This window comes from Gobio gobio (assembly GCF_949357685.1).
Source record: "Gobio gobio genome assembly, chromosome: 23".
Taxonomy (NCBI): Eukaryota; Metazoa; Chordata; class Actinopteri; order Cypriniformes; family Gobionidae; genus Gobio; species Gobio gobio.
Window position 1 is genome coordinate 28,151,401 of NC_137119.1, and position 22,301 is coordinate 28,173,701.

At 37.9% G+C, this 22,301-nt stretch overlaps 2 protein-coding genes across 2 annotated transcripts; both read left to right on the forward strand.

Moving 5' to 3' along the window:
• Positions 1 to 433: 433 nt before the first annotated feature.
• cops5 (COP9 signalosome subunit 5) lies at positions 434 to 9,703 on the forward strand. The gene is made up of 8 exons (XM_079805845.1): positions 434 to 795; positions 889 to 1,123; positions 1,701 to 1,829; positions 2,218 to 2,283; positions 2,393 to 2,478; positions 2,569 to 2,680; positions 7,609 to 7,757; positions 9,435 to 9,703. Exons 1-8 carry the CDS (start codon positions 659 to 661, stop codon positions 9,523 to 9,525), a joined length of 1,005 nt encoding a protein of 334 aa, XP_079661971.1. The 5' UTR covers positions 434 to 658; the 3' UTR covers positions 9,526 to 9,703.
• A 2,842-nt stretch (positions 9,704 to 12,545) lies between these two features.
• Positions 12,546 to 22,047, forward strand: ppp1r42 (protein phosphatase 1, regulatory subunit 42; the record flags this gene model as incomplete). The annotated part of the gene is made up of 9 exons (XM_079806830.1): positions 12,546 to 12,658; positions 13,778 to 13,916; positions 14,475 to 14,641; positions 14,758 to 14,896; positions 18,508 to 18,624; positions 20,120 to 20,237; positions 20,521 to 20,652; positions 21,129 to 21,261; positions 22,005 to 22,047. Exons 2-9 carry the CDS (start codon positions 13,785 to 13,787, stop codon positions 22,045 to 22,047), a joined length of 981 nt encoding a protein of 326 aa, XP_079662956.1. The 5' UTR covers positions 12,546 to 12,658; positions 13,778 to 13,784.
• Between the last annotated feature and the right edge of the window lie 254 nt (positions 22,048 to 22,301).

The following is a 22,301-nucleotide window of genomic DNA, read 5'->3' on the forward strand; positions in this document are numbered from 1 at the left end:
AGTAATTAGTGGTCAATCCAGCCGTGTTCTTTGAGAATAAAATGCTTAAAGGAAATATTGTTTCACTATAGTATTGCAAAATCATAGATAGATAGATAGATAGATAGATAGATAGATAGATAGATAGATAGATAGATAGATAGATAGATAGATAGATAGATAGATAGATAGATAGATAGATAGATAGATAGATAGATAGATAGATAGATAGATAGATAGATAGATAGATAGATAGATAGATAGATAGATAGATAGATAGATAGATAGATAGATAGATAGATAGATAGATAGATAGATAGATAGATAGATAGATAGATAGAAACAATGAAAACAGTCGAGTTATATTCAGACTTTTATTTTGACATCCATTAATTCCACAATCCCGCAGATGCCTTCCGGTGAGACTTTTATTTTGACACCAATATTATTCCTTAGTTACGCGTATGTCAGCTAGCTTCACTCAGGTTTGAGAGTTGTAGGTTTTTGTAAAGGGATACAGCAGAAGGTTCGTTAATGATTTCTAAATGCTGCGTTTAAATGTTTAGATAAACTAAACACCTGATCTATTATCTAGTACTTTCAATATCGTTATTTGCTAGTGGTATTTAACATACTTCGTTCTAGTTCATCTGGACATAAAAGCCGATTCTAGCTAGCTATGGCTGGCAGTAGCATATCGATGAAGACATGGGAGCTGTCAAACAGCATGCAGGAAGTTCAGAGTATTGATGAAATATATAAGTATGATAAAAAACAACAACAAGAGATTCTGGCGGCCAAACCATGGACTAAAGAGTGAGTATACAACAACATAAGAGTTTCTTTCTCAAAATATATTTTTCGAATGAGTAATAGCACAGTTCTCCATACTGCGTTTATTGTTTACAGCCATCATTATTTTAAGTACTGCAAGATATCAGCTTTGGCACTGTTGAAGATGGTGATGCATGCCCGTTCTGGAGGAAACCTTGAGGTGATGGGACTCATGCTGGGGAAGGTGGATGGAGAGACCATGATCATCATGGACAGTTTTGCTCTACCCGTGGAGGGCACTGAGACACGAGTCAATGCTCAGGCTGCAGCCTATGAATACATGGCTGCTTATATAGAGAATGCCAAACAGGTACTTGAACCAAATAGATTCTCTAAAATAGATTTGTCTAATAAGAATAAACCCACATTTTGCTTCCAAATATGTTACTATTCACTTCTTAATACATTGTGAATGCTTAATTTTGGTGGTGCAATATGCTATGCTCCTCTAAACATATTAGTTTACTAATTGTTTTATTATTATACTGCTTTCAGTTTTCATGATCTAAAATTGATTGAGAGATTACATGGAATATTTTCCCTTTTAACATTTGTTTCAACTTATCACATCACAAGACCATCTCCAAATAAATAACTACAATTCAAAAAGGTGATTTAAGAATAGTAAACATCCATCCATGCCTTGTGTATATTGAATTGTGAGATTTTCTGTGGTGTGATATAAAAAACGTCTACAAATATTTTATTTATTAAATCACAAGACCATTTAAAATGAATCAATGGAATCAATCTTTAAATAAATAGTGATCAGTCACAGGAACTAAGATATACAGTTTGTACATTATAGATATATTATGAGTCAACTCCCCATGAATGTCATGACCAGTATATGATGAAATATTATTAATTCTGATGAATTATTTTAGGTGGGGCGGTTGGAGAATGCCATTGGATGGTACCACAGTCATCCTGGATACGGCTGCTGGCTTTCAGGCATAGATGTCAGCACTCAGATGCTTAACCAGCAGTTTCAAGAGCCCTTTGTTGCAGTTGTGGTAAGTGCTGTTGGAAATGTTAACTGGTTGCTTATTTCGCATTAGGGCTGATTTTGCAAACCGTGATACCATCAATCTCTAAAGGCAGAGGGGAAAAATAGCCCAGCTATGAAATTGTTGAAGTATCAGTTTAAATTCAGCAATATCAGTGATCCATAATTGACCCCAGTTTGGTGACATTTGTAGTGGTTTCTGATTAATTGCTGTTGGCTTTGTAACTGATACATTATACAGTTTACCCTTCGCTGCTATTGCTTATTTTGCGCCGAGGGCAAATAGCAAGCTCATAACTTTCACTTGCTAAACTGGCAGCTCAGTGTTTTTATTTGTTATATTTGATTGAACTGGTTTGCTTATTACAGTTCTTGTAATTTTTCATCCTTCTCAGATTGATCCCACAAGGACTATATCCGCAGGGAAGGTCAATCTTGGAGCTTTCAGGACATATCCGAAGGTAATCAGTAAATTGTTTTTGTAAGCGTGTAGTGTTTTATATTTATGTGTCTATTCATTTACATGAGTTTGAAAAGATTTTTCACCACATATTTAAATGTTGACGGTAGGGTTACAAGCCTCCAGATGAGGGTCCATCTGAATACCAGACTATACCTCTTAACAAGATTGAGGATTTTGGAGTGCACTGCAAACAGTAAGCTTTTCTGTGCTTATATTATACTTGTTTTAAATTATTTAATTTGACTGTGTAGGAACTTCACTATAAACCTTTTTCTGCTTTTAGGTATTATGCTTTAGAAGTGGCTTATTTTAAGTCTTCCCTTGACCGCAAACTCCTAGAGCTGCTGTGGAATAAGTATTGGGTCAACACTTTGAGCTCCTCCAGTCTGCTGACAGTAAGCACTCTCTTTTATTGGTGTAAAATTATTATTTTACAGTGTCCTTGTTACATATGTTACATGTATGTACTGCAACTAAGGGTACATTTACAAGACAATGTACTAAAAACAGAAAAGTTTTTCTTTTGAGTTTGTTGCGTACAGAAGACAACGTTGTCAAAATTATCCCACTCACATGGATCCACGAAAACAACTAAAAACGCTGTATTATGCATGCCAGGCCAGTAGTTGGCGATGTCACTTTGTAAAGAAACACTATAGGCCCTATCACACACCTGGCGCCAACCGCGATGCAAGTCTTTTTTGCTAGTTTCAACCCGATGCAGTTATCATGTTAACGTCCTGCGCCACGTTGTTTAAATAGCACTCGTTCAAGAGCCCCCGGTGAGGAGGGAAGTCAAACGCTGGTCATCCCATTCAGAGATCACGCTACAGGCAGCTCTTGATGACGTCGACTGGGACATGTTCCGCGCGAGTTCTGAAGACGTCAGCGAGTTCACAGAAGTGGCGCTCTGCTTTATTAACACACTGACAGAGCAAGCCACACAAACATTAACTATAACGTCCTTCCCTAATCAGAAACCGTGGGTGGACAGTTCAATTCGCACTGCAGTAAACTCGCGCACCACCGCTTACAATGCCGGTCTCCTAACGGGGGATATGAGGGAGTACAAAGCTTCATGTTACGCCCTCCGGCGCGCCGTTAAAGCCGCAAAACTCCGCTATAAAGACCGAGTGGAATCTCATTTCCAACTCAACGACTCCCGGCGGATGTGGCAGGGACTGAGAACCATCTGTGCTTTTGGAACTAAATCCTCTGCAGAGGTGAGAGCTGATCCGTTGCTGGTGAACGAGTTAAACTCTTTCTACGCTCGCTTTGATGGTAATCGCGGCAGCGCGACTCCGGCGAGTGACGCGTCAGAGAGAGTCCCTCAGAGCAGCAACGGTCACGTGATCTCTGTCTCGGAGGACGAGGTTCGGAGGGCACTCAAACGTGTGGATGTCAGGAAAGCTGCTGGGCCGGATGGTATTTCAGGTCGTGTTCTGCGGTCCTGTGCTGATCAGCTCGCAGGGCTCTTTACATCCATATTTAACGAGTCCCTTGCTACATCTGTTGTCCCCACCTCCTTCAAACGATCCTCCATCATCCCTGTACCTAAGATCAGTAAACCCTCTTGCCTAAATGACTATCGTCCAGTGGCTCTCACATCTTTAGTCATGAAGGTCTTTGAGAGACTCATTAAAAACAACATTTGCTCCTCCATTCCTGACACTTTGGACCCTCTTCAGTTTGCCTATCGTCCCAATAGATCGACTGAAGATGCCATTTCTCACGTCCTTCACTCCTGCCTCACTCACATCGACAGCAAAAGTGGGAACTATGTCAGGCTGCTATTTATTGACTATAGCTCAGCCTTTAACACCATAGTTCCCATTAAGCTAACACACAAACTCCTGGATCTAGGCCTGAATTCTTCTCTCTGCCTCTGGATTGAAGATTTCCTCACTGGCAGACCCCAGGCGGTGAGAGTAGGCCAGTTCACCTCCACCTCCATCACCCTGAGTGTTGGAGCTCCACAGGGCTGTGTGCTGAGTCCCCTGCTCTACTCTCTCTACACCCATGACTGTTTGTCCACACACAGCTCCACCTCGATCATCAAGTTTGCTGATGATACTGTTGTCCTGGGTCTCATCTCCAACAACAATGAGACGGCATACTTGGACGAAGTGGAGCAACTGACATCATGATGCCAGGACAACTGTCTCTCTCTGAATGTTAACAAGACCAAAGAACTGATTGTGGACTTCAGGAAGAGACAGCATCGGTCATACTCCCCTCTCATGATCAGCGGGACACCGGTAGAGAGAGTGAGCAGCTTCAAATACCTGGGTGTGAACATCTCCGAGGATCTGACCTGGACTACACACATCCAGACACAGGTGAAAAAAGCCAGGCAAAGACTGTACCACCTGCGCCAGCTGAGGAAATTCAGGGTTTCACCAGCCATCCTGAAAACTTTCTATCGAGGGGCGATAGAAAGTGTCCTGACTCAGTGCATCACAGCGTGGTACGGGAACAGCACCAGTCACGACTGCAAAGCCCTGCAAAGAGTGGTGCGCTTATCCGAGCGCATCTCAGGCTCAGCTCTCCCGTCTCTGCAGGACATCTTCACCAAACGCTGCAGAGGTAGAGCTACTAAAATCATCAGAGACATTAATCACCCTGCAAACTCTCACTTCACCCTGCTGCCATCTGGTAAGCGCTTCCGTAGCCTGATGGCAAAGACTGAAAGACTCAGGAGGAGTTTCTTCCCCCAGGCCATCAGACTCCTGAACTCAGTCACGTGACTCACTTCACCCCCGCACACGCATAAACATACGGTCTTTCAACATTAACATCCACATACTGCAATTGCACTGCACTTTACTTTACGTCCCTATTGTTACTGCGTAACAACCTGTAATAAACCTTGCACATTATACTTCTTTATATATACATATTATATATTTTATGTTAACCACTTATTTTTAAGTCTACAGTTTATCTCACTTATCATCCACATATTTTTTATATATATATTTTTTTTTTTTTTTTTTTTTTTTTTTTTATATTTTTATTTTTATCTTATTTCCTATTTTTATCTTTTACTTGATTTATTTATAATTCTACTTATGTTAATACTTTTTATTCTAACTTTATTCTATTTCTATTTAATTTCTTGTAACTGTTATTTGCACTGTCCATGGAGCGGACCTGTTTACATTTCACTGCCAGTTGTATATTGTGTATATAACTGTGTATGTGACAAATAAAACTCTTGAATCTTGAATCTTGAATAGCAAATTAATTTGCGCCCATTTGTGCGCCTATGGGCGCGCTGGTCTGAAAACGAGGCGTGTTCAGGCTAGGGCTGCAACAACTAGTCGATAAAATCGATAATGAAAATAATCGACAACGATTCTCATTATCGATTAGTCGGGTCTGCCACCAACTTCCACCAGTCGCGCCAAATTCCAGCACTATATAACGCATTTCTATGGACAAAATGCATCTAAAAATAGTGGAGCGTAAACAGAGCGAGCTGCTGCGGGAAAGGTACATGATCCAAGCGCCAAAACATGAAATACTTTATTTTAAGCTTCAAGCTAATGCATTAGCATTTAACATATCGTCATGATAGATGTGTGTGTGTCCTCAGCGCAAAACATTCATTTTACAGGTTATATCCACTGATCTGTATAGAGAACAGTGGTTATATCCTTATCTGTACATGTTACTAATTCATGCGAGTAATTCCATTTTGCATGAAAGCATGAAAACATTTTTATCCGATTATTCAGGGGAAAAAATAGTTTGTTGCAGCCCTAGTTCAGGCACATTGTTGGCGCATTGCTATTTTGAGGCAACTGGAAACGGCTGCATCATTGACTTTAAACCAGGTTTTTGTTGGTCAATGACGCAGCCGCTTTCAGTTTCAGTTTTTCGCAATTTCTTTTGTTATTTAAAGAGTGTTAGTAATATGCGCCTAAAGGCGGGTCCACAACACGCGTACACTCTGCTTATTACACACACAGGGACGTGCAGCAGCACACTAACATTTTTAAATATGAAAAATTAAAGAATTAAAATGTAAAATTATTATTGTGTACATAAATATAAAAATGGATTAATTGCATGTATCAGAATTAGCCTACCGATTTGCAGTAATGGCGAGCAAGCAGGCGTCATTGGACGAGCAGATCGTTCAGTTTTTCCGCTTGCATTTTCCACCATGGTGCAACTCATTTCCTTTAAAGGGAATGGGAGATGAGCCTAAAACACACCCATAACTCATTAAGAGAATTGGGACAACCTTTTTAGACCATGATCCGGGTGTGCTGACCATTTTTCTCGTCGTTAAACTAGCAAAAGTGGATTCGGACACGCCCCAAGTGCACTTGTGCCATGCGCTTTAGACCTTGTGCTTAGATCAGTAAAATAGGGCCCTATGCACCTATAGACTGATCACGTAATACACATGCGTATGACGTCACCGTTTTTGTAGTTTACATGGTGATGATAATGGTATCGTTTTCAAAAAGTTTGCATTTGCCCCCAAAACGCTGTTGTTGTGTAAATGTAAGGCCAAAGCGCATAAAAAAAACATTTTTGTTAATTAAATTACTCAGTACTTTAATATCTAATTACACTAAAACAAGGACACCTAAAAATAAAGTGTAACCAATTAGTGTATTTCACAGTAAGGAAATCTCAGTAATTTTAGAATTATTTAAGATAAGTATAACATTTATTTATTATAATAATTTTCATCTGTTTGTCATTATATTGATATTTCTAAAATCAAAATGTTATTAAAATAGTTACACAATTATTATCTTTATCATCCTGGAGATGTTTTGTTTTAGAGGGTATAAGTATTTTGTGTGCATGAGATTGGTAATATGACGGGTTTGTTGACAACCTGTGCACATGATTAATATTTGTACATGCTGCTTTTGTTTCACTACCTATTTGTTTTGAAAGCCTGTCATTGTTGACTACGACATTCTGTCATGAGCTTTGTTTAACACTTTCAATGAGCTGTAGACTATCTAAACAACAGCCTCGGAGCTCTGCGTTAGAGATAAATTGACTACTTGTCAAGAGCAACTTGCTACGCCGAGGAAGAAGTGCTGTCAGTGATTATGTTGTCACCACAGACCGAGACCTTAAGTCAAGTCTGTCTTCGTTTGGGCAGTGTACAACCTCACCTTCTGCAAACTTTGGAAACCTCATTCAGGGGGCTTCAGCAAACAATTCAAACATTTTTTTGAATTGACCATCAGTGAAAGGCATGTTGTAAAGGTTTAAAAGTATTGTTGTGAAATCGTGCATTAACCTATAGCAAGCGAAATGGTGGCGTTAATGGCTCTTGTTCCTTCAGAATGCAGATTACACCACTGGACAGGTGTTTGACTTGTCGGAGAAGCTCGAGCAGGCAGAAGCCCAGCTGGGACGAGGCAGTTTCATGCTGGGCTTAGACACACATGATAGGAAATCTGAGGACAAACTAGCAAAGGCAACACGTGACAGGTAATACAATCTTTATTAATTCAGTATTAAGTGTTTCCTTTTTATATAAAATGTCATGATAAATAAGTAAGGGGAAAAGAACCTTGCTACGTGTACTAGACTAACTGGGACTAGTCACAGCGCTTTTTGCCCTGTTGTAGGTTTGGTTGCATCTATTGCTCTCCCTATTTGTAAGTCGCTTTGGATAAAAGCTAAATGATTAAATATAAATGTAAAATATTTAGGCTAAGGCAAGTTTATTTATTATTATTCAAATGCTTTATAGAGGCATTATACATTTTCTCAAATGCTTTATAGATCTGTTAATTTCGATATAATCCTAAAAAGTTTCATTTCAGGTAGTTTTTTTATCTATTTCATTAATTAAATTACAGAATTTTAATGTGGTCTCAGATATTTGGTTAAATACAAAAATCTATTGTACAAAACTGAAAAGTACTAAAAATTATTTGAGATCTAAAATTAATTTAAAATGGATTCAAATTGTCAATTCAATATTTTTTTTTTGGGGGGGGGTAAGTTGGTTTCTTTTGAAATCTTGATTCCACACACACACACACACACACACACACACACTAAATAAAAATGTTGCATGAGATCATGGGTAATTACTAAGACGAGTCTCTGTTTGTGTAAAAAGTCCCCACTAGTGACATAATACATTTTAACTAGGGCTGGGCAAATTAACGCGGGCGATTAATTTTTTCAGCTTAACGCATTAAAAATATTTAACGCAAATAACGCTGCGTCTGTTTTTATATTACATTTTTGCCAAGTGTTACATTATATGATCACGCTCCTATTCATGTAAATGCTTCCAAGCGCGACAAGACACAAGAGAATGCGCTGTTTGTCAATGTCCTGTCTGTGTGGCTGCATCTCATTTCAGCTAATTGAGGGACACTCTGACACACACACACACACTCGACACACAGACAGACGTCAGTCTCCTGCTCTCTTTTGCTCTTAAATAAACAATAACAACAACAGAGAATTTTGAGTATTCTCATATTAGGAGTCTTAAATTAGTTAAATAATGTCTTAAATGAACTTAAAGAGTTGTGAGGAAATGAGATGCGCAGGACAGCGCGTGAGATCCACGTCATGTTCGGCTGTGGCTGTTCTTAAAGTGACAGGAGCACTGATGATGCCTGTCATTAATGTTCATCAAGGAACAACGGGAACAGAGAAAATTGTAGCTTTAATGAGGATTAATCTATATTTAATTTGTATTTATGCAGTTAAGAAAGGTGTTTGATAACTATTACATTTCTAACAGGGAAGACCACAGGTAAAAATAACATTTATTATTTTGGGTTTATGTAAAGATTCTTTTAAGTTCACTTAAATTAAAAGTTGTTTTTTAAAGCCTAATAAATGTTGAAATTGGGAGCTTTCAGTTATACTGTAATGTAACGTCATTAATGTTTCATAGAGACATTAGTATCATAAAAAAATGCCATTACAACACATATTTAAAATATACTGTCTTTAAATTGTTTCTACATTAATTTGGAGAGTAACAGAAATTATTACAATATGAAAATATTAAAAACGTAAAATATTAAAAACTTGCGATTAATTACAGAAAAAAATGTGATTAATTAGTTAATTTTTTTAATCGATTCCCAGCACTAATTTTAACATGTTTTTAATAACATTTTCTTTGCTCCTCAGCTGCAAAACGACCATTGAAGCAATTCATGGTTTGATGTCCCAGGTTATCAAAGATAAACTCTTCAATCAAGTGAACACATCTACCAACTGAACTTGGAAGGAACTGAAGTTAGATGACTTCACATGCTGTGTTTGCTTAGTTACGTGTTCGTTCGTTTCGATTCAGCTTTGAAAGATTCAAAGCAATTCTCCTGTAGGAATATTTGCATCATTTGTCATTTGTTTAAACAAAGAAATAAATGCTGTTGGGGTTTATTAGTTGATGAACATCAAGCGTTTGCTTCATATTTTCTTAATTCACTTTAATGTCATTTTTAATATGTGTAAGCGGCTCAAAAATAAAGTCTTGTCTGAAATTTGAACTCGCACAGCTCATCGTCAAAGCTGTCCTTTAGATCAAGACAAATGAGTTTTCCTCAGCGCCGCATGTTACCAGACATTTGAAATGTATTCTCCTCTGGGTTCAGTGTGTAACACGGTACCGCACCATTCCCATTTCCCACAGCTTGTGTCGGGCACTGTAATAGCAGTATTCCATTCGCACACCCTAAAAACATTATATTTTACATGTTAACGAAAACCGCAGTGCTCCACAAGAGGTCATTTTCATATTTGCCAGTCATAGCATTACATAATGGAATAACAAACTCAACGGCCCAAAGATAAACACAGCTTGGCATGGCCACAGCGCATCTGTCAGGACGACCCTGTGCAGGTTGTCTCTGCGTTGTACACAATCCTTCAGGATTCTGAGCGTTACACTACGGCCTGTCACTGATGCATCACAGAAACAGGAGCTCGATACAGTGGAGTCTATTCAGCACTGCGTGTCTGCTCTTTATCGCTGCAGACACTCAACGCCTGTGTGGTTTCATGCGCACTAACGTGTCTGCATTTTCTTACAGACAACAGTGGTGACGTCGTCCTCGTGCACATTTCTGTACCCCACGCCATGGTGCTAATTTTAAAACGTACTGTTATATTCCAGAAAGCAACAGTCTGTTCAATTTGTGGATTTAGGCCTGAAACTTTAGCAAGAGAGTGTTTTTTTTTTGTCCATAGAGGAATAAATAAATTAAAATCGCAGTCATCAAAAATCACTTTGCGCGAGTTCTTCATTTCACCCATTGAAATTACAACTCATGCTAATAATCATCACCAGGTGAGCATTTTTAATACTTGAAGGATAGGAGAGTTGAGAGTATAAATGAGATATAACCTAAGCCTAAGCATATTATGTTTTCCATGAGCGAAGGAACATCAGCCAAATCCATTAACTAATTTTAAAGTATGTTTTCTATTAGCAAGTCTTCTTAAGTTACTTGGAATTCCAATTCATTTGCTGAACCCAAAGAAAACGTTTTAAAATAATAAGAATGAAGGAATTATGATAAATATGCAATTAAAAGAATATATCCGAGCGATGAGCACAAATAATCAGCATCACAAGGACAATGTTAAACTAGCCTTTGGGACCAATGACCTCAAGATATTTGGTAGCACTGATGTTTTCTTTGGACCTTATAATAATAATCTCAACAAGCACGGCAGTAAGGAGCTGAAACATGTTCAATGCCCCAGAGGAGAGTCTGAAAAGGGGAGAACTCCCCCTCTACGTCCCTAAACCAACCAAAGCAACATTTCCTTTCTGCCAAGTACTCTGCATGCATAAATGGAGGCAAGTCACTCAGTCTCAGGAAGCACATTCCTCCACAGTATATAACAATACACGGGTCACCGCAGTGCCTCTGTCCACCGGAGCCCACCGCACTGATATGTATTATTAGGGGCAGCAGTTTGAGCTTGGAGCGAGAGAGAGAGGGGGGGGGAATATTCAGTTCAACCAGCTGAAGCTGATAAACATGGTTTCTGATTTCAACATGTAAATGCTTAAAGGGATAGTTCACCCAAAAATGAAAATTCTGTCATCATTTACAGAATATGGGTAACCAAACAGTTGATTGGCCCCATTGACTTTCATTGTATTTTTTTTCATACTATGGAAGTCAGTGGGACCCATAAACTGTAAATGATGACAGAATTAAAAAAATTCTGTTTGGTTACCGACATTCTTCAAAATATTTTCTTTTGTGTTCAGCAGAAGAAAGAAATGCATACACTTTTGGCTCACCTTGAGGGTGAGTAAATTATCGCAGAATTTTCATTTTTGGGTGAACTATCCCTTTAAAGGTATTGTCTACCCTCAAGGTTGGCCACAAGTCTATTTTTTCTTCCCCGACAATTGTGTCCACTAAACCTCTTCATATTATAAAAAATTATTTCTCAGCAGTGGTCTTTTTAGGGTTAATATTGACCTTATTTTTGATATGTTAATTTATTAGACTGACCGCTGTAAATATTCCAATAAAGTGTGCTTCTATTTAAGATCAAAATCATAGACCTCGGACGTTCATTTATGTTATTTCTTTAATGAATGAAGTTCATTCTAACTTAAATTATTGATAACATTTATAAATTATTAAACAATTTATTATTTAGGCCTACTAAAGCTCTTGGTAGAACAAATGACTTTTAACAACATCAGTAAAAACATTCTTTCACGCTTATATCGAGAGAGAAAAAACAGTACAAGCGGTAAAAAGTCCACATAGAATTTAAAACTTTTCACATTTCTGTTGAGAATGTCATGGCACATTCGAGCTCCGAAACAACTCAGGCGCGTGCAAACTGATCTTGCGCTGGCGTCGCGTCGCCATGGCAGCGTCAGATCTCACTTCCTAAACAAAGCCGAGACAAGAGGAAAAGAGAAAGATATTACAACAGCAGAAACACTTTGCGTTCATAGCTGGCGACAGACAGTTAATGTACAGAATTTGTAAGTTAAGGTAAGATGCTTATTTTATAGCGCGTGTTCCTTTTCTGTTTACATGCCAATAGTGTGCTACGTTGCTTGTAATTGTTTATGAGAAATAAGAGTGCTCATTTAACTTATGTGTATTGCAATATATTATAATGATTGGCAAACTGCCATCTTCACCCAGTTCCCTGGAGTTTAACCACAGAAAGGTATTGATTTTAAGAGGCTCTCCATGTCATCTCCCCATAGTCTGCTGCTCTGAGATCAAGTGTAAAACCGACCTGCTGTCATGTGTTGATGTATGTATTCCCTTTACTTCTGTCCTAGTGTTCATCGCCTGTGCTTGAAAAGACAATATAGATAGAAGACTCAGCATATGGAATAAAATATCATCCAAGGAAGTCTGGTAAGATGTTCAGATGTGCAGGGTCAAGCTTACAGACAATGCTTAGGCCTATATCAAGGGTAATTACTGGGTTGTTTTGTTTTATTGTTCTTGGGAGAACAGATTTCCCTTTATGATAATATTAGGTGAGGTCACATGTCTATTTCACCTTTCACCTCGGTCCAACTATTCGAAAATAATATGTAAGGTTTGCGGGGCAATTGACTATGCTGTCTCTAAAGCACATATCATCAGAGATAATGGTCACTGCATCAATTATGTCTTTCAAAAACCTGTTTAAAATCATTAGAGGTCAGGTTCTGTAGTACAGAAACTTCTGATATTCATTTCTAAATTCAAGGTATAGTTCACTCATAATGGCAGTGAATGGCAGGCCAAAATTTGTAGCCCAAAAAAGTGCATCCATCCATTATAAAAGTAACCCATACGGCTCCAGGAGGTTAATATAGGCCTTCTGAAGCAAATCAATGGGTTTGTGTAAGAAAATCCATATTTAAAACTTTATAAAGTAAAATATCTAGCTTCCACCAGATCGCCTTCGCTATTCAAAAGTGTAACGCCTCTCGCAGTTCAAAATGCTTACACTACGTCCGACATCATACGTTGCGCCAGTTACGCTTTTTTGTAAGATGAATATGGAAGGCGGTCGGCCGGAAGCTAGATATTTGACTCATATTAGATATTTTTCTTACACAAATACATCACTTTGCTTCAGAAGGCATTTATTAACCCCCTGGAGCCGTGTGGATTACTTTTATGATGGATGGATGCGCAGTTTTTTGCTCTTCAAATTTTGGGCTGCAATTCACTCCCATTATAATGCCTCGCTAAACACCTACGATGGCTTTAGGGTGAGTAAATCATGGGCTAATTTTCATTTTTGGGTGAACTATCCCTTTAAGATTTGAAAAAGTTCTATTTCCTAAGCAAAATTACCATGGTTACTAAACAGATAGGATTCTGAGTATACGACCCCACTAATACAGCCCTTGTACTCTAATTTCTATTTGATCATATGTTCAATGCATTGCTTGTGTTTTTGTCTCTCTCATAAATCTCCTTATTCCCTTGACATGCTGTGCAGAAGAGAAATCTATCCTGTGATATTTTTGCACACAGAGTCATTATGGTCCGCCTGACAGTGCATCTGATCGCAAAATCAAGCAATCACTCAAAAACCTGCAGAAGTGAATCTCTCCAGCAGTATCTGAAGAAACTGACCCATATCAACTTTTCGAACAAAAGTATAGAGGACATTGTAAGTTTCAAGTTCTAATTCAAATTGTAGTTTGCATTACATTAAATATTACACTACAATTCATAAGTCTGAGGTCAGTATGATTTTTTAAAAATAAATTAATACTTTTATTCACCATAGGTGCATTAAATTGATTAAAAGTGACATTAAAGACTTTTACATTGTTACGAAAAGTCTATTTCAAGCAAATACCGTTTCCACAAAAAATATTAAGCAGCACAAATGTTTTCAAAATTGATAATAATAATAAATGTTTCTTGAGCGCCAATCAGTATATTAGAATGATTTCATGTGACACTGAAGACTGGAGTAATGATGCTGAGAATTCTGCTTTGCCATCGCAGGAATACATTACATTTTAACATATATTAAAATAGAAAACAGTTATCCTAAATTTTAATAGTATTTCACAATATTGCTGTTTTTACTGTACGATAAATGCAGCCTTGGTGAGGATTCAAGACTTCTTTCAAAAACATAAAAAAATCTTATCAACCCCAAACTTTTGAATGGAATATTGTTATTGTTTATTGATTATTTTCCCTCTTTAACATACAGGATGATCTATCAATGTGCAGAAACCTCACAGTCCTTTACCTTTATGACAACCAAATATCACAAATCTGCAATTTGGGGTTTGCCTCAAACCTTACACATTTATACATGCAAAATAACAATATATCTTGCATAGAGAACCTCTCATCTCTACATAATCTCTCCAAACTGTAAGTATATGATAGTGCAAGCATATTTATTATTTCTCAATCACATTCCTGCTTGCATTGAAATGAAGTATGACATTAATATTTTGTTGTTGCCAACTAATGTGTCTGTATTGGAGGTTCTTGGGAGGAAACAGCATCACTGTGGTGGAGGGATTAGAGAAGTTGAAAAGCCTGAAGGAGCTGCATGTGGAAGGTCAGAGACTACCCCGTGGAGAAAAGCTGGTCTTTGACCCCTGTTCCATTTCTAGCCTCTCTGTGAGTAACTTGTTCCTTTAACATTCACCTCAGTGAAGAAGAGCCTTAGGTTGTTTCATGATATCTAGAAGTCTACACTGAAAAAAAAGTGTGTTGGATTTACATGATTTAATTGTGTACATCGGTCTGACATGAATCAATTAAGTTAAACATAATTTGTTCCCGTAACTTCAACATCATGGAATTAATACATTTTAAAGGTGCACTATGTAAAAAAATTTAAGTAAAATATCCAAAAGCCACTAGGCCAGTGTTATATACTTTGTTCAGTTGAGTACTTACAATATCCCAAATGTTTCCAACTATTTGTAAATTACGAGAAAATTGCTATATTAACCAAGGGACCGGGACGTGTGAGGAAGTCGCCTGTCAGTTGCGTCATATCTGCGTTACCCTCGGTTTCCAATTTTATTTAGCAGAAATGCTTTACTCTTACTGCAGTGTGCAACAAGTGTCTTAGCATCCGCCGAGCGAACGCACAGAGTAACGTCATAACATCATTTTCAACACACTCAGATGTATCTAATATGATAAACAGAGCCGCGTTACCTCATACTCATGACCGGAAAAGCGGAAATGGCGCCGGCGACTGTGGCATAATAAAAGTCCCCCCGGCGACTATGCCGTAATAAGTTCGCGAGGCATGTGTTGCGCTCTTCTTATTAACAATCGCTCCAGTGGCCTTGCTCAGCTCCACAACACTCGGTCCTGCTCTGCTTCATACTACAGAAACGTTCATAATCGCATCCATGAACATGATTTCTGCCCGAGTCCTATCCCGATTCTTTTCCACCGGCTGTGATGTGAAGACCACATGTCCCAAGATTCTGTGCTCAAATGTGGCGTCATCAAACTACGCCTTTGAATAGGCAACGTCTAGTGGATGGAAAAGTTACATAGTGCATCTTTAAGTGACCCAATTAAGTAGTCTCAAAGTGAATTTTATATGACTCCCTGACATGATTCAGGCATTCAATTTCATATATACTTTCATGTTACACAACTGAATTATAATACTGCACTAGCTAATTTGCCAAACTTTTAGCTAGTAACAGCACACATTAGTGATGTGTCGTTCATGAAGGATTCGTTCATTTTGAACGAATCTTTAATATGACTCGGGACTACCGAGTTGTCTCACAGAGTGATTCGTTCATTTTGTGTTGACCGCGCATGCGCATTACGCTGAATCTGTACTGGAAAGAACAAAAATGATTAGTTCATCTTTCGAGTCTCGAGTTCGGGTTTGAGTCTTTTGTTCTTCCTGTCAGTCCCATAGAGTCTATGCTGTCAGTAGCGGAAACAGAAAAGATTCGTTCTTTCGAGTTCGGGTTTGAGTCTTTCGTTCTTCCTGTCAGTCCCATAGAGTCTATGCTGTCAGTAGCGGAAACAGAAAAGATTCGTTCTTACGAGTCTTTCGGGTTTGACGTTTGAGTCGTTCTTTTGACACGTGACTTTGTCACTGTATTGAACACTAGTTCACAACCTTTTTACTAACAAGCACGTAGTTATCTTTTTATTTTATTTTTATTTATTTTTATATATATAATTCTCAGTTAATATCAGACATATACAAATATGGGAAATATATTGACTATTCAAGTCTAACATCACAAATTCAAGTCAATTAGACTATTACTCGTTTTGAATCTATCTATCTATATATATGTGTGTGTGTGTGTGTGTGTGTGTGTGTGTGTGTGTGTGTGTGTGTGTGTGTGTGTGTGTGTGTGTGTGTGTGTGTGTGTGTGTGTGTGTGTGTGTTTGCGCTATATGATTCAAAATGAGTAATAGTCTAATTGACTTGAATTTGTGATGTTAGACTTGAATAGTCAATATATTTCCCAATATATTTAACTGAGAATATGACAGGAAGAACGAAAGACTCAAACCCGAACTCGAGACTCGAAAGAACTAATCTTTTCTGTTTCCGCTACTGACAGCATAGACTCTATGGGACTGACAGGAAGAACGAAAGACTCAAACCCGAACTCGAAAGAACGAATCTTTTCTGTTTCCGCTACTGACAGCATAGACTCTATGGGACTGACAGGAAGAACAAAAGACTCAAACCCGAACTCGAAAGAACAAATCTTTTCTGTTTCCGCTACTGACAGCATAGACTCTATGGGACTGACAGGAAGAACAAAAGACTCAAACCCGAACTCGAAAGAACGAATCTTTTCTGTTTCCGCTACTGACAGCATAGACTCTATGGGACTGACAGGAAGAACGAAAGACTCAAACCCGAACTCGAGACTCGAGACTCGAAAGATGAACTAATCATTCTGTTCCTGGACCTGTGTCACATGGCCCGGTCCAGCCCCATCAGAGTCAGACACAGACGAGTCGACAACTAACGTCTTGAGGAGTTCAAAGACACGAGAGGCGTAGAACAAACATGATAAATATGAAGTTGCAAAAGAAAGAATGTCTCGGATCAGGAGGTGAGGTGAACTAACAGAGTTAGACTGCAATAGCCTGACCCAACAACTAATCAATTAATTAAACGTTTCAGTTTCTTATCATTTGGCTTTGGTTGCAGTACCCTATAGTTTATTTTTATTTAGTTTTACAAATGTAATCAACATTTTCATAAGTACTAGATGGGTTGGGCTATTTAACATGTCATTTTAATTATATTTTTCTGAAATGAACGAAATGACTCTAAAAAAGATTTGTTCATTTTGCTGAACGAGACTCAAAGATCCGAGTCAGTAAAATGATCAGAACTTCCCACTACTAGCACACATTAGCATCTTAAATGCTGTTATGTCATTAGTTGTTTTAGTCCACAGCCTAAGCAGATGCTCCGTTCTTCTTCACAATGGTAACCCACTGTAATTTAAATTGTTCTAATAATTCCAACATAATTGAATATTAACCACGATTAAACACAATCAAGTCTCTCTCTTTCTCATCTTGCTCAAAAATGCATAAAATAACACTTTAACCTATAGAATAACATTTACTCTCTCTTCATTTAGCCATATGCAAAGCATGCTGGGAATTAACAATTTAATGCAACACAAATCATTCATGTAATCTCAACATAAATGAATTAAGTATATTATCAATTTGACTTATATGTTAGTGTATTGAACACAATCAAATTAAGTTAAGACAAAATGTATAGCAATTGTGTTGCTTTAGCTCATTTTAACTAAGCAATTTGAACAAGCAGTAAAAATCTTTTTTTTTCAGTGTAGTGCACTTATATTTAGATTGACATAGCACAGTGTCCTGAAGCTTTGCTGTCAGAATCAGAAGAGAGGCGTACGACTCACGGACCGAGATGTGTATCAAAGCAGTTCTGTGCAAAATTAAAAGGAGGTCTCTGTGGCTGCCTCCTTGTCTGACAAATCAACAGGGAGTGTTTACCGCCCAGGCGATGGGAAAACAAACCGAAAAGTTGAGAATTTTGTTTATTTTGATAATTAATGAAATTGCAAGTGTAAGTGCACCCAATTTTCCCCCCCGAAAAAAAGAAAATCCTAAATGCTCTCCTTTTACTAACACAGTGAAATCTTCATTGATTCACCAGAAGTGGAAATGGTTTCAAATTTAAAGTGCATCATTAATTATATTAATATTATATTTGATAATTTCAGGAAACTCTGTGCATTTTAAATATCTGCAAAAATAACATTGATGAGATATGGGACTTGGCCCCACTCAGAAAACTGACCCATCTTTTTGCTGCTGATAACCAGCTACAGGACATACAGGTAAATATGATTTTCCATTTTCCATAAAAACGATACTCAATTAATTTTATAAGTACAGTAAAAGTTACATTTTGCGATTTTTGTTCCGTTTCAATATGACAAAGTTGTATGTTCCTATGAAGCGTGAAATGATAGAGGGAGATTAGTGCAAAAACCTAATTCTACAAATCCTTCCAGCAGTCTCCAGACTTGCACAGGGTCAGAATTATTCAACAAATCAGCGGGCCGGTCTCCAGGGACAGCTTCTGCTGACAATTTAAACAAGCACAAGTTTTCCTCCTTCCCCCTGAACTGATTTTCCTCTGAAATACACTCAGTGCCCCATACAACTTCAGCCTTGTATTAAAAAACCATTTGAGGCAAACATTTAGTGAAACTAAAGCTGAAAAGTAACCTATTTTGGAAAAGGGATTTTCCGCCCTATCGATATCACGCATTCAGCGGCTAAAAGATCGACGAAGGAACACTCTGCCGTAGTGTAAGGAGTAAAAAACCTTGTCAAGCACCTCGCTAACTTTGTCCAACAGCACAAAAGGCAATTCTCTCAGCAACTGCCACCGATAATAGTGATCCATGTGTCAGAGGAAGCTTTCATGTTTAGCAGATATCTCCTTTAATTTATACAACCCCTTTGCCACTATTGATTCAGTGGCGACAGCACCCAAAGGATCAATTCCTGCCTTACGCAGTTCAGTCCAATTCCAGAGGAAACATTATGGATTTTTAAAATAGATTATGACAGGCAGTCAGCCGAGTGACAAATGGGTACTGCAGAGGCTGTTAGTGGCGCACGGCCAGACAGTGCAGATAGGGATCGAAGCGCTGGTCAAATACAGGTTCATAACTGGCCATCATTAACCCAGTGTGGGGCTGGAAAGAGCCCAGTCAGGAGTGCATTCAGCACTCCCGCGCATGGGAGGGCAATTTGGCGCTGGGCAGTTCCCAGCCAAGCCCTCAGAGTGACAGACCTGACACGATCATTTATCAAAGCCTGAGAGCGCGCGGCTCACTGGGGTCCCGCTAGAGCTGATTGCACGCGGACTGAAAAGTGGAAGCACTTTAGTTGAGACAGGAAGGCAATGAACAATCAGAGCGTGTCCAGAGAGTATTCATATTTCCAGCCTGGATTAATGTGTCCTTAGATAAACATACACTGCAGGCAACATGCTTGAGGACTACTGCCCAGGGGAACTTGTTAGTCACACAGTCCGAGTGGCAGTATTTATTAAAACAAGCTGATGTCTTGTTTATACTGTTTGCCCTCCAAATTTTCGGTTGAATTCGTTTTTTTATGCTTTGTCGCCCTGATCATTTTTATGCGCATCTTCTGGTAAATCTTCAAAATCTCTTCAGTGTTTCGTGATTTTTTTCCAGCATGCAAAATCTCATTTGGAGCATTTGGAAAAGATGCTACTGTCCTTTACTCTCTGTCTACTAATGATTTTATTTTATCCAGATTAAGAGTCAACTGTAATGCCTTTATTTACGCTTTCAGGAGTTAGAGACAGTGTTCAGCCAATGGTCTCAACTGCGACTACTGGATCTGAGTAGAAATCCTGTGTGTCACAAGCCTAAATACAGGGACAGACTAATAACAGCCTGCACAATTCTAGGTGAGAATTAGTGCTTGTGAACTTGTGAAGACGAGTATTAAGCCATTTCAAATGTAATTATTGATGGTAAAAAGAATCACTGACTTTCTGAATGGCTCAAATTGTTTGTCCTTTATTATTGTATTTAATGTATCATCACTTTTAATGACACTTATTCATTTAGCATTTTAATTACAGTTATTTTAATAGCATTTATTTTTATTGGCAGTGTGGTTTGAATTGTATGTAATTATTTAGTTAGTGGAATGATGCACATAAACTGCATTAATGTATTGCTATTTAGAGGACCTCGATGGAAAACAAATAAATGAGCTGTCTAGGCAGTTTCTTATCAACTGGAAAGCCTCAAAAGATGCAAAGAAGAAACTAGAGGATGAAAAAGTCATCAAAGGACAAATTACAAATCCACTTACAAGTATGAATATTTGCAGCTAGTTTTGCTTGTGCGTGTGTTTGTGTGTGTCATTATTTATGAATTATATAGAGGATTAAAATAAATGTTAAATATTAAATTCTAAATACTGCTATTAAATACCTTTCATTAAAAATGTAATATTAAATATGCAATTAAGGGGATATTTGTATATTTTCATACTGTATTATTTGTATTACAAATAAAATAGGGCCCTAACATGTCACCATTATCGCATTTGAAATTTCCTAAATTTCTTTGTTGAGTGAATTGCAATTAAATTGTCATATTGTTCTCTGATATTTACAATAATTGACATTATCCAATTTTGCTATTACTGTAATGGATTTCTCCTAGTAGGCAAGGCATAATTTATTTACATTCCACTATTGTATATCATCAGCATGTGGTTGAGTAAGCCTTTACATCCCTTATGTCAGTTCCATGACAATGTGTGACTAACCCGTGTTTTGCTTTAGCTGATATTCACAGGGGCCCCCGACATCTCTTTGCCCATGACCGCAGTAGCGCTCCGAGTAAGCCGTCAGAATCTGGGAAGCCCGGCGTGACATTTCGGACAGACCAAGTTCAAGCAGACAGCAGAGGAAGAAGGTACAATTAAAATGTCTACCATGCTATTCGTCTATTTAGTAAGTTATAAAAAAAATTTTCATCAAATACTACAACTCATCTTCTATTAAAAAAGGGAAAGAAATTCTTAGATAAAAGCTATCAATGTAACTACTCATTTGTTGCCTACAGACGTGCTGAATAAATGCCTGCTGTTTGTCAAGTTGTATGACTCTTATTTTTCCCACCCATGCAAATAAACAGCTTTCTCCTTTAGAACTGGCCTGAGGTTGACCACAGTTCTGTGCTGTGTTGTGTAATGTGACATCATCTTGTACTGCACTACCCCTTTGATGTCTCGCATTTTAGATATGGTTATCATATCAGTTGCTTTATCAGTGTGTGGCCTCTGAAATGCAGAAATTATTTGTTAATGTAACTACAATAAATATGAACTGAATGTGTTTGTACTTACAAGAAAAAAAACTGTAGCAAGCAAGAGTAATAAGAATGATAATGCTGAATGACAGTTGTTTAAAGCCATAATTAGCTGTTTTCTATGTTATTATAGGGGTCCAGTAACAAGGATTTTTAGTGATAATTTATTTCAGCATATTTTAGACAGTGTGTGCCAGGATTTTATTGTTCTTGGCTATTTTTACTAGTAACTTTACTATTTTGACAATTAACACAAAAGCATGAAAGTCAACAAATAGTGTATTGTTTTAATAATCTAATTTATGACTTTATTTATTTAATTCATGAATGTTCTGGTGTGTTCACAGGTCAAGAGGGCTAAATATTCCAATGCGGAGTGGCAGACTCTGACAATCTGAAACCGCTGATTTAAAACCTTTTATCAGTGTTCTTTTGGCTTTATAAAAGTCAATCGCTCACATACACATTTAGCTTGTCACCTGTGTTTGGACTTTTCCTAAATATAATAAAGTGAGTGGCTCTGCCACTTATAAAATGTGAATTTCTGAGCAGGTTCACCATGCACTCCCTTGACAAGTCTTTTGCACTGCCTAGTTTGCATTTTCAAATTCTATTTCCAATTTCTTAAATATTTGTGTATATTT